The sequence below is a fragment of the Gorilla gorilla genome, chromosome 18 (assembly GCF_029281585.2).
Source record: "Gorilla gorilla gorilla isolate KB3781 chromosome 18, NHGRI_mGorGor1-v2.1_pri, whole genome shotgun sequence".
NCBI lineage: Eukaryota > Metazoa > Chordata > Mammalia > Primates > Hominidae > Gorilla > Gorilla gorilla.
The window spans coordinates 19,225,057-19,238,257 of record NC_073242.2 but is presented as its reverse complement, the minus strand read 5'-3'; the positions used below and the strand labels follow the sequence as shown (position 1 = coordinate 19,238,257).

Sequence of the window (13,201 nt, the reverse complement as noted above, 5' to 3'; positions counted from 1 at the left end):
GGAAAAGGACAGATGGTGTTAGTATCACACTCTTCAGGAGCAAACAGTAAATAAATGTTTGTTAATTAGGGACCCAGAGCTATCATCTCCCAGACAGGCTTTAACTTGTGATGGTATGCTGCCACCTGGTGGGACAGACTTTAAGCCACATTTTTTTTGTTTTGTTTTTAGTTTTTCCAGTAGACTTTTACTTTCTTTGAAAGGCAGAAAAGTGATCGTTTTACCCTTTGGAATCTAAAGGAGTCTCAAGTATCTCCATCCACTCAGACAATGGTCCACACTCCATGCTAGGCCAGAGGTGAAAACGGGCAGCCCATGGGCTGAATCCAGCCTGTGACCAGTTGTGCATGGCCACACCACAACACACAACAGCCCACAAAGTGTTTCAACATTTTTTGAATTGGTTACCAACACGTAAAAACTGGAAGAGGCTGGGCATAGTGGCTCACACCTGTAATCCTAGCACTTTGGGAAGCCGAGGCAGGAAGACTGCTTGAGCCCAGCTCCGAGTTCAAGAGCAGCCTGGGCAACATTGTGAGACCGGGTATGTACAAAAAATTTAAAAATTAGCCAGGCATGGCAGTGCACGCCTATAGTTTCAGCTACTTGGGAGGCTGAGGTGGGAGGATTGCTTGAGCCCAGGAGTTCAATGCTGCGGTGAGCCATGATCACCCACTGCCCTCCAGCCTAGGTGAGAGAGCAAGACCCTGTCTCAAACACAAAAACTAAAACAAACTCTACAACTTGGGAGAACTCACATGCCATATTTTCTCCTTCTTCACATAAAATATGTCAAAAATGTGGTGATATCTCTATAGGATAACACAGCTAGAGCAAATTAGTAGCTGCCCCTTGAAATGGCATATACACTAACCAGTTTGCCAGTCTCAACCACCCCCTACTGTCTCTCATCATCAGCGTGCTTTTCACTCTTTTATGTGACCTGCCTGGTCCCTAGAAGCCTCAGAATTTGAGATTCAACTAGAATGCAAGCTCCACAAAGGCAGAGATTTGTGCTTGTTTTGTTCACTGACATATTCCTAGTACTGATCAGTGCCTGGCACACAGGGGGTACTCAATATTTGTTGGATGGATGAACATACTAGAGGTTTTGTAGGTCATGGGTCACTTTCTTGACGACTCATCTTTGCCACTGTAGCATAAAAGTGGCCACAATGTGCAAACAAATTGATGTGGCTGTGTTCCGATAAAACTCTACACAACAGGTAGGCAGCCTGCACCCCTAAACTGGTACCAAAAGTTTTATTTATTCTGTGCATGTATTTTCAAAATGTTATCAATATGTGGAAGTAAAAAATTAGAGTCCTTATTCATTTTCTAAGCTCTCCTAAGTCACCTTCAATGTGAAAGTATTTCCCTCTATGAGATTTTTTTTTTTTTTTCATAACCCTTTATTCAGGGCAATAAAGAACAACACAGCTTGTCCATACATGGAAAAAGAGACAGGAAAATACAAAGATCATTTCAGGTTAAAGAACGTGGGATCAGGTGACATCAAGAGATGACACAATGGCAGGATTAAGTGAAGGAAGCCAGCCAAGCTAAGAGGTACCACCCGGGTGCTTCTCCTAGTATGAGCCACCTACCTAAATACCTACCTATCTACATTCATTCCTTCATTCATTTAGACAGGGTCTCACTCTGGCACTAGGCTGCAGTGCAGTGGCGTGATCATAGCTCACTACGGCCTCCACCTCCTGGGTTCAAGCAATCATTCCACCTCAGCCTCCTATGTAGCTGGGACCACAGGTATGCGCTGCCATGCTTGGCTAATTATTTTTTTGTACAGATGGGATTTCCCTATATTCCCAGCCCAAGCTGGTCTTGAACTCCTGGGCTCAAGTGATCTGCTTGCCTTAGCCTCCCAGAGTGCTGGGATTATAGGTGTGAGCCACCACACCTGGCCTTGGACCACCTACATTAACATTTCCCGAAGGCACTTGTTGAAAATGCAGATTCCTGGGGCCCACCTTATAGCTACTGGAAAAGAATATTTTATAGCCAGGCGTGGTGGTACACGCGTGTAGTCCCAGCTACTTGAGAGGCAGAGACAGAAGATATGACTGTGCCGCTGCACTCCAGCCTGGGGCAACAGAGTGAGACACTGTCTTCAAAAAAAAAAAAAAAAAAAAAAAAGTATTTTGGAGGATGAGGACTAGGAATACGGATTTCTGAATAACCTTGCTGGGAAATCCTTATACATGCTGAAATGTGAGAACCACTGATTTAGGCAGACACCAGTGGGTCTCTGAGCTAAAACTTGCCTTGCCTCTGGAATCTACAGAAATAGCAACAAACTTCCCATTTCCCTCTGAGCCAGTGCTTCTCCAACTGGGCTGCAGACTCCAAGCACCTGGGACAATTGAAAATATGTGGATGTCTGCGTCCATCCTCAGAGGTCCTCTTATAAATGGTCTGGATGCAGCTGGGACTTTGTGGGTGTTTGTAAAGCTGCCCAGGTGATTTCAATGTGCAGCCGAGTATGAGAAGCACTGCTCCAAACCACTGGCTCCATTTAGAAGCCCCTGGAAGGCCTTAGAGAACAAGCCCCAGTTCTCAAAGCCACCTGCCTTTTTCCTCCTGGCAGAAGGAGCTTTCCTTATCAGTGACTCTGGGTTCCCTATAGCAGCCACACCTCGTGTAGAGAGAGGCCTCCCTTGTGATGACCCCAGAACCCTGGCATTAGGGATGCATGCAATGTTACCTCGGACCATCACACAGCAAACCACACTAGATGGCTGCATAACTTCTCACCTCCCATGGTGCACAGAATGAACCCAGCACAAAACACCTTTATTTCCTACACAGAAGTTGCCATCCCTCTAAAACTAGCTTTCTTTTTTTAAAAAAAATTTCATCTCCACATTCTTTTTCACTTTTTTTTTTTTAAGAGACAGAATCTTGCTCTGTCACCCAGGCTGGAGTGCAGTGGAGCAATCACAGCTCACTGCAGCCTCAACTTCCTGGGCTCAGGGGCTCCTCCCACCTCTGCCTCCTGAGTAGCTGGGACCACAGGCGCACACCACCTTGCCTGGCTAACTTTTAAATTTTTCGTAGAGACGAGGTCTCACCATGTTGCTCAGGCTGGTCTTGAACTCCTGGGCTCAAGCAATCCTTCTGCACTGGCTTCCCAAAGTGCTGGGATTACAGATATAAGCCACTGTACTGGGCCTCACTTTCATATTTTAAGGATCTTTTAACTACAAAATTAGTTTTACTGAAAAAAGTGATTTGTTTATTAAGCTAGTAGACAACTATTTTGAGAAATAACACTTGATCCTAGATTTATTTCCTGTCTTGATTTGCTTTCTTACAAATCAAAGACACTAAAAGAGATAAATAATAACAGCGGTAACAGCTAGCATTTTCTGAACACTTACTTTGTGCCAAGCACTATTCAAGGTCGTTTACTTTAATCCTGCCAGCAAGCTCTTAGAAAAGGAAAGACATTATACTTCCTATGAATCCTCTCATTTAATCCTCTCCAGAAACCCTTAGAGGCAGGGTCTACGATAGCCCCATTCTACAGGTGGAGAAACTGAGGCTCAAGTTCACACAACCCTGAAACAGGAGACGCAGGCATTGAAGCCAGAAGCCCACCTCTGTACCCAATGCCTCCAGTGAAATCCCAGCAGAAACCAGGCACATGTCTTCCCACTGTGCATGCCAGTCTCTGTGGATGCTAGGGCCTTAGCCTGCAACCCTGGCACAGCAAGATGCTCTGACCCTCTTGTCAATGATGTCAACAACCATGAAACACCTGTCCCTATACTGTCATGCATCTTCTTTTAGAGCAGAGTAATGACCATGTGCAGAAAAATGGAGCTCAGGACTCCACATTTCCACCAAGCAAGTCAGGGTTTCACTCCTTTTTTATAAAGTGAACACTCATTAGCCCCAAACCTTAATAAAGACTCTTTGAGCATCTGTCCATGCAGGCTGCCTCAACAGTCCTGAGGAATATTATTCACAATAGACTTAAACAACAGCACCCTGGGAACACCATTCTGAAGTAGAGAGGAAGGACGGGGACCTTGGGAAGTGCTGAAAGCGGCTACTTTGTGTGAATGTTTGGTTTTGAATAGGTAAAACATTCCCTTGGTTCAAAATTTAAAAAAGCTGCAGAAGGTACCGAGCGCAGTTTCTCTCCTGGCCCATCCCATCCACCTCACTGCCCTGCACACCCTCTGAGAGAAACCACTTCTATCGGTTTCTTGGCTATCATTTTAATGTCTCCTTAGGGAGACACAAGTGAATACCAACATGTAGTCTACATTTTCCTCCTTTCTTTTTTTTTCTTCTTTTTGAGACAGGGTCTTACTTTTGCTACGGTGCAGTGGTACCATCATAGCTCACTGCAGTCTCAAACTTCTTGGGCTCAAGGAATCTGCCTGCCTCAGCCTCCTAAGTAGCTGGGACTACAGGCTTGTACCACCAAAACTAGCTATTTTTTTCAAATGTTTTGTAGAGATGGGGTTTTGCTATGTTGCCCAGGATGGTGTTGAACTCCTGGACTCAAGTTATCCTCCTGCCTCAGCCTCCCAAAGTGCTGGGATTATGGGATTACAGGTGTGAGTCACCATGCCCGGCCCTTTCCTTCCCTTCTTTGTTGTTGTTTTGTTGTTGTTGTTGTTGTTGGTTGGTTTGTTTTTCTGAGACAGAGTCTCACTTTATCACCCAGAATGGAGTGCAGTGGCTTGATCTCAGTTCACTGCAACCTCTGCCTCCTGGGTTCAAGCAATTCCCCCACCTAAGCCTCCTGAGTAGCTGGGATTACAGGTGTGTACCATCTCGCACAGCTAATTTTTGTATTTCTAGTAAAGACGGGTTTCACCATGTTGCCCAGGCTCGTCTCGAATTCCTAAGCTCAAAGTGATCTGCCCGCCTTGGCCTCCCAAAGTGCTGGGATTACAAGTGTGAGCCACCATGCCCAGCCTTTTCATTTCATAGAGCCACTAGTACTCCACTATACAGACACACCATAATTTATTTAGCCAGCTCCTATTGATGGCCACTTGAGTTGCTTCTTATAGTTTGCTATTACAGGTGGGATAGATTCCCAGAGGTGAAACTGTTGGGTTAGATGTATATGCATTTAGGCCAGGTGCAGTGACTCATGCCTATAATCCCAGCACTTTGGGAGGCCAAGGTGGGAGGATGGCTTGACTCCAGGAGTTTGAGACCAGCCTGGGCCACACAGTGAGATCCTATTGCTAAAAAAAAAAAAAAAAAAAAAAAAAATATTCACTGGGCATGGTGGCAGTTACTTGGGAGGTCCCAGTTACTTGGGAGACTGAGACAAGAGGATCCTTTGGGTCAAGGAGATCAAGGCTGCAGTGAGCCATGATCACCCCACTGCACTGTGGCCTGGGCAATGAAGTGAGAACCTGTCTCAAAAAAAAAAAAAATGGTATATGCATTCCCCCATAAGCAATGTATAAAGAGAAATAAAGTAGGTGCTTTGACTGCAGAGAGCTAGTTGAGCCTCAGCTCTGCAACTCACTATGATGGTGACCCTGGGCAAGCTACTTTCCTTCTCCAAGCCTCAGGTTCCTCAACTATAAAATGGGGATAACAACCAGACCCATCTCATAGGGCTGTTACGCAGATTATGGGACTTAATAATCTTTTTTTTTCTCCTGCCTCAGCTTCCTGAGTAGCTGGGACTACAGGTGCCCACCACCATGGCCGGCTAATTTTTGTATTTTTAGTAGAGACGAGGTTTCACCATATTGGCCAGGCTGGTCTTAAACTCCTGACCTTGTGATCCACCCACCTTGGTCTCCCAAAGTGCTGGGATTACAGGCATGAGCCACCGCGCCTGGCCGGGACTTAATATCTATAAAGCACCTAAACAGTCTGTCCAAGGTCATCATCTGTTGAAGGTTTACCACTGCTGTTCCCAACTCCCAGCCCAGCTGTTTTCTGGGACGCAACAAGGACAGCAGCATCTGCACTACAGCCCAGCGAGTCCAGGACGGCGCTGGAGCGCTGCTGGCAGGAGCTGGCAGAGTGGCTGCCCAGAGTTCTTGCAAGGTGAGTGAGCTGTCTGGGTCTGGCCAGGCTTGCAGGATAGAGCTAATCAGTGTCTCAGAGCTAATCTTGCTCAGGAAAGCTGACTCATACAAAAGAAACTTAGGAGAGGCGGGCGAGGGAACCAGACGGCCAAGAGGTTAATTCACGGGAGGAATGAGACTGCCAGGGGAGCCAGACACAGCCACCAGCCTCTCCCCACCAATGAGGGCCTCACACTCGCCGAAGGTAAGCCGTGTGCATGGACACGTCAAGGACCAGCAGTGTATGATTTGACATCTAACCTGACAACCTAAAGCCCTCATCCATCCTGGGTCTCTCCTCACCATCTCCACCGCCTCCCGGGGCCACGCCACCCCTGCCTTTCACCGCAAGTGCTGCCACAGGCTCCGGGCTCTACCCCCGCCCTACAGTCTAGTCTCAACACAGAGCCTGTTAAATCCCACGTGGGATCACCTCCCTCCTCTGCTCAACACCCTCTGGTGGCCCCTCCTGCCCTCAGAGTCAGAGTCAAAGCCCAAGTCCTTCCAGTGGCCCCCAAGGCCACCATGATCTCTGACCATGTCAGTTTCTGCCCCTCTCCCGGGCTCATCTCATCGCCTCTCTCTTGGCCTCCTTGGTTCTCAGGCCAGCCTGGCATGCTCCCAATGCTCCCACCCCAGGATCTCCGCACAAGCTGTTCCTTGGCCTCTTCTGCCCCTGGCCTCCACCCCATAGACCCAGAGGGCTCACCTCTCCCCTCTCACCGCCTTCAAGCACCTGCTCAGGTAACCTCTCAACGAGGCTTCCTCTGAGCACCTTACTTAAAATTGCACCCCTACCCCCTCACCTAATTCCCTCCATTCCTCTTCACCCCCTCACCCCACTCTGGTTTTCTCCATAGCATGGATCATTGTCTAACATACAATTGGGTTGACTTAATTGTTTTGTAAATTCTCTTTTTTGGAAACATAAGCACCACAAAGGCGAGGATATTTTTCTCTTCTTTTTTTTTTGAGACGAAATCTCAGCTCTGTGGCACAGGCTGGAGTGCAGCGGCGCGATCTCAGCTCGCTCCAACTTCCACCTCCCGGGTTCAAGCGATTCTCCTGCTTCATCCTCCCAAGTAGCTGGAATTACAGGTGCCTGCCACCAAGCCTGGCTAATTTTTATATTTTTAGTAGAGATGGGGTTTCACCATGTTAGTCAGTCTGGTCTCGAACTCCTGACATGAAGTGATCCAACCACCTCAGCCTCCAAAAGTGGTAGGATTACAGGCGTGAGCCACTGTGCCTAGCCAAGGCAAGGATTTTTATCCCTTCTATTTGCTGACACCTCCCTAGTGGCCTGCAGAGAGCCTGATACCACCTCTCCGGGCCATCTGAACCCATCAGGGCTCATCTGTCAGCTGGGACATCTCTTCTTTTTGCCCAGGTAGCATCCACTCCCCTTTCTTCTGCTAACTGTATCACTCTTTTAGTTTTGGGGTGACCCATGCCTGGATAATCAGTGCATTTCATCCCCCAGATAATACAACTGGCTCAGGGACTGACATGTGATCCAAGCCAGGCCAATAAGATGGGATTCTGAAACTTCTGTGGGAATGCTTGGAGAAAGTAGCTCTTTCCATGCCCTGGGACCACTAGCAATAAAGCTAGCAGAAGCTGAGGACGGCTTGTGAAGCTCGAGAATGCACCCCACCCAAGGGCAAGGTCTTTTTTTTTCTCTTTTTTTTTTTTTTGGAGACGGAGTCTTGCCCTGTTGCCCAGGCTGGAGCGCAGTGGCGTGATCTTGGCCCACTGCAATCTCCACCTCCTGGGTTCAAACGATTCTCCTGCCTCAGCCTCCCGATTAGCTGAGACTACAGGTGTGCACCATAACACCCAGCTAATTTTTGTATTTTTAGTAGAGACGGGGTTTCACCATGTTGACCAGGCTGGTCTTGAACTCCTGACTGCAGATGATCCACCCACCTCGGCCTCCCAAAGTGTTGGGATTACAAGTGTGATGAGCCACCATGCCCGGCCCAAGGGCAAGGTCTTAATGACACTGTTTGGGTTCCTGGATGCAGCTGCACCTGAAGCCAAACTACCCCTGGACTTTTCAGCATAAGCCAATAAAGACCCACTTTTTCAAGGTTAGTTAGCTTTCTTGTCACTTGTTCTAGCTAGCACACTCAGGCCTCCGGTCTCATGGACAGGAATGGGATGCACAGAAATGAATGAGTCTCTCAGATTGATAGTCTGCTTTCTGACACATTATATCTTTCGATGGATTACAGATAAGATTTGCTGGGTTGGGAGCCCATTAGTCCCTCTAAGACAGTGAATGTCTCTGTTCTGATCTTCCACGTGTTCAACTCTCAGAAGGTGCCCCTATTTCCTAGTTCTGGTGGGGTGCCTTGCTGTGGGGCACATCATATACAGCTTAGAGGGCTGCATGGTTTGAGCAAACTGCTAATGACACGATGTTCTGGCCTAACCAACCACGGCCAAGCAGCACAGGGGCCTCCTGCTCCTCCAGGTTATTCTCTTCAGTCTAAACCTTTCTACCTGGCTCCAAAAGTTCTCTCTACCTGTGAGGTGGTGTGTGGGACTAGGGGCAGCCACAGTGATGCAGGAAGGTATCCAGGTGGGAGATGACTGTGGCTAGGATTAAAATTTTAACAGTGAGGCTGGGCACAGTGGCTCATGCCTGTCATCCTAGCACTTAGGGAGGCCGAGGCGGGCAGATCACTTGAGGTCAGGAGTTTGAGACCAGCCTAGGCAACATGGTGAAATCCCATCTCTACTAAAAATACAAAAACTAGCTAGGCGTGGTGGTGCGTGCCTGTAATCCCAGCTACTGGTGAGGCTGAGGCAGGAGAATCACTTGAACCCCGGAAGCAGAGGTTGTAGTGAGCCGACATCACGCCACTGTACTCTAGCCTGAGTGACAGAGACTTTATCTCCAAAAAAAAAAAAAAAAAAAATTTTAACAGTGAAGAAAGAAAAAAATAGACATGCTGGGGAGAGCTTTAGGAGGCTGACCGAAGAATCTGGTGACTGGACATGGGCATGTGGGGGAAGATGCTCAGATTCCCAGCTCAGGCAACTGGGTACATGGTGGTGCCATTCCTGGAGACAGAAACTCAGTGGGAAAAGAGAAAGGGCTGGGAACAGATGCCAAGTTCAGTTTCAGGTGCCTGTGAGACGGCAAGGGACCCATGCTGCTTAGTGCCCCCAGCCTGCCCTGCTTCACTCATTCACTTTACTAGTCTATCACAAGATTAGGCAAAACAGGCCAGGCATGGTGGCTCATGCCTGTAATTCCAGCACTTTGGGAGGCTAAGGCAGGAGGATCACTTGAGGCTAGGAGTTTGAGACCAGCCTGGGCAACACTGCGAGACTCTGTCTCTACCAAAAAAAAAAAAAAAACTTAGCTGGGCACGGTGGCATGAGCCTGTAGCCCCAGCTACTCAGGAGGCTGAGGCAGGAAGATGGCTTGAGCCCAGGAGTTTGAGGCTGCAGTGAGCTATGACTGCGCCACTGCCCTCCAGTCTGGATAACAGAGCAAGACCCTGACTCAAAAAAAAAGAAGAAAAAATAAAATTTTAGAAATTTTAGAATGTTTCAAAAATAGCGCCCTTATTAATGGGCGTGGGGGGGAATGGTTTGATCTCTCTCATGACTTACTTAATAACTTAAACCACAGCAGAACCTAATTTACAGTAACTCTACCACCCAATTCTTGACAAAACGAACACATTTCCTAGATCTAAGATGCATATGACAGGTACTTACCAAATGTATCAAGTATGTCGGTGATAAGGACAAATTTGCTTGGGTAGAACTGAATAACACTGGTGTCTGAAAGAAGCTTTGAACACTAAAAAAAGAGAAAAAAAGAGAAAATTCACTCTGGCATGTCTGGTATGGGTAGGACACTCCAGATTTGAAAAATTAATGGTTTCTATAAACAAGTTGAGATACTTACTATGTGCCAAGGCCTGTGCGAGGCACTGAGCATACAATGACAAGCTAAACCACTGTGCTTTTGACAGAGAGAGCCGGACTCTGCTTACAACAGAACCTCTTTTTTTTTTCCCCTTCCTTTTTTTTTTTTTTTGTAGAGATGGGGTCTCGCTATGTTGCCCAGGTTGGCCTTAAACTCCCAACCTCAAGGGATCCTCCCACCTCAGCCTCCCAAAGTGCTGGGATTACAGGCGTGAGCCACCGTGCCCGGCCCATAACACAGTCTCTTAAGAAAATACACTATCACCTTCTTCAGGAAAACTTATCCAAAAGGATCCTGCTTGTATACTGAACCAGGAAGCACTCAAAATCACTGAGAGAAGTGAATGACATCTCTCTCATCACAGTCCTCATCTGTGGCCCCATCTTTGTTCAACTGCTTTGCAGACTGGCTTCTTCTGTTGATTTCAGGGTGATCAGCATCCTTAAACATTCTTTTCTAAGAAATGACCCCATAAGTAAATCCCCAAGGCTTCATAAACTCACACTGATTATTTATACTCAGTCCCAAATTCCCCCCTAAAAGGAACATAAGCTTCAATGAATACATGCTACTCTGGAAATATGACCTTCAATGCTGAAAACATTTCAGCTTTGCGGGGAATTGCTGAATTCTACATTCTCATTCATGCCAAAGGGTCACAGCCATGTTCAGGACTCTTTATTTAATTTTTTTTAAATTTTATTATTATTTTATTAGAGATAAGGTCTTGCTCTGTCACTCAGGCTGGAGTGCATTGGTGCAATCATAGCTTACTGCAGCAATGAACTCCTGGGCTCAAGCAATCCTCCGGCCTCAGCCTCCCGAGTAGCTGGGACTACAGGTATGTACCACCATGGCTGGCTAATTTTTTTTCTTTAATTTTATGTAGAGGCAGGTTCTCACTATGTTGCTCAGGCTGGTCTTGAACTCCTGACCTCAAGCAATCCTCCCACCTCAGCCTCCCAAAGTGCTGGAAATACAGGTATGAGCCACTGCACCCGGCCAACATGTTCAGAACTCTTTTTTTGAGTACTAGTCTGCTATTTAGTGTTCAGGACTCTTAATGGAAGATCGCAGTCACACAATGTGGCCCCAAACACCTTAGATTATCTTTTATCATCAGAAACAGAAAAGCTCTTTCTACTTTGAAGAACTAAATTTAATGCCATGCCCTGAAGACTTTACAAATTCAAAAGTCAGCATAAGGAATTAAATAACTGCCACACTTCATCACCCCAATGGTTGACCCTCAGAAAGAAAAATGTCATTTAAAAATTAAAAAAAAGATGTTCAGACATTTAGAAAGGATTATTTAATATGCAATTCCAATATGCAGAGAATGGTGAGAACGTTCCCCATGTCAAGAGATAGGTTGACATGTGTTTTCAGTTTGGTGTTGTTACCCAACATCTAAATTGTTAAGAGTCACCAAGTTTCTCCACAGCATTACAGGCCTAAAAGTAAACAACGTGTCTGATTTGCGAAACATCCTCTTACAGCCCATATGTTATTTGGGGGGCGGGGGGAGGGCGGGGAATGTAAGCTGTAAAAACAATAGTGCTGACACCAAACGTGGCAACTGGATGTATGTGGAATTCCATTTCCTGACACCTCGCTCTGCGATTTTCATATGCCCTTTGTGAGAGTTCCAACTTAAACAACTGCCCCATGAGATTTCAAGGCTGGAAAAAGCCAACAACTCCAAATCTTGGAGACTGTTTACAATACACAGTTCTCGGTTCCTAGGGATGTGACATCTCTGAGTTCTACCCAGAGCTGGGCTTGCACAGTCTCTCAGAGATGAGTTACTGCCCACTGGTGAGGTGAGAGAGAGAGAATTTAAACAGAGGATTTCAAATTAAACACAGCTGGGGCTTCCCAAACATCTGTGCATTGATTTTCTCCCAAGCTGGTTTCATAGAACATATATTTTATAAAGGACAACAGGAATAAGATTTTGTTTTTAATCCAAAGTTAAAGCTATAATGATCTTATAAATTGAAGTCACTTTTTAAATTACTGTTTTGAAGATGCCACAGTTTTTAAAGCTTTGGTGCCGCTTCCTAAACTTGTCTGATAAGAATCAGGTAACCCAGGTATGTGTTAACAATACAAATCCCAGCTGGGCATGGTGGCTCATGCCTGTAATCCCAGCACTTTGGGAGGCTGAGGCAGGAAGATCGCCTGGGCCCAGGAGTTTAAGACCAGCCTGGGCAATGTAGTGAGACCCCAGTATCTACAAAAAATACAAAAATTATCCAGGCATGGTGGTGTGTGCCTGTAGCCCTAACTACTCAGGAGGCTGAGGTGGGAGAATCACTTGAGCGAGGGAAGCAGACGTTGCAGTGAGCCAAGACCGCCCCACTGCACTCCAGTCTGGAAGACAGAGCAAGAATCTGTCTCAGAAAAAAGGTTAAAAAAATTTAAATAGCCACAACAAATGCATACATTCAAAGATGACCTGAGTAGGAAGGAAAGAAGTAGACCATTACTATCCAGAATACATCTTAAAAATTCCAAAACTCAGTACGAAAAACACAGATAACAAAATGGAAAAATGGGCAAAAGAAATCACCAAAGGGCATTTTACAGAAAAGGAAACCCCAATGGCCTATAAATATGTGAAAAGATGCTCATTTTTATTAGTAATCGAGGAACTGCAAATTAAAACCACAAGAAAATATGACTGGAAAAATTAAAATAGAAAATCTGCTCATACCAAATGGTGGTAGAATGTTGAATAGCACAGACTCTCACACGCCCACATACTACTACAAGCGTATGTTGGCACAGCTACTATGGAAAATAACTTAGCATTATCTGGAAAAGCTGAAGAGGCACAGAGCAGTTCTACTCTTAGGTATAGGCTCTTATCTAGAGAAAAGCTTTACATGGGCACCAGCAGACGTGACCAAGCGTGCTCACAGCGACATCGTCCATGTAGTGAAAAAAGAACAGAGCCAGATGCTCATCAACACATGGCAAAATTTATGCATCAGAAAATGATTTCATACTCAATGCAATCCCTGTCAGAATCCCAGAAGGTTTTTTTTATTTTGTAAAAATTGACAAGCTGATCCTAAAATTCACACAGAAATGCAAAGGGCCCAGAACAGTGAAAATAATTTAAAAAAAGAAGAAAAAAGTTAAAAGATTTATACGACCCAGGCCA

General features: G+C 46.0%; 1 protein-coding gene across 2 annotated transcripts in view; it reads right to left on the bottom strand.

The window, feature by feature from the left end:
* VPS35L (VPS35 endosomal protein sorting factor like) overlaps positions 1-13,201 on the bottom strand; it is a 145,393-nt gene that overhangs the window by 98,991 nt on the left and 33,201 nt on the right. For both annotated transcript variants that reach the window (XM_004057286.5, XM_055365380.2), the window contains exon 8: positions 9,816-9,900. In XM_004057286.5, coding sequence (XP_004057334.4) covers positions 9,816-9,900 — 85 coding nt within the window. The remainder of the gene's footprint in view (positions 1-9,815; positions 9,901-13,201) is intronic.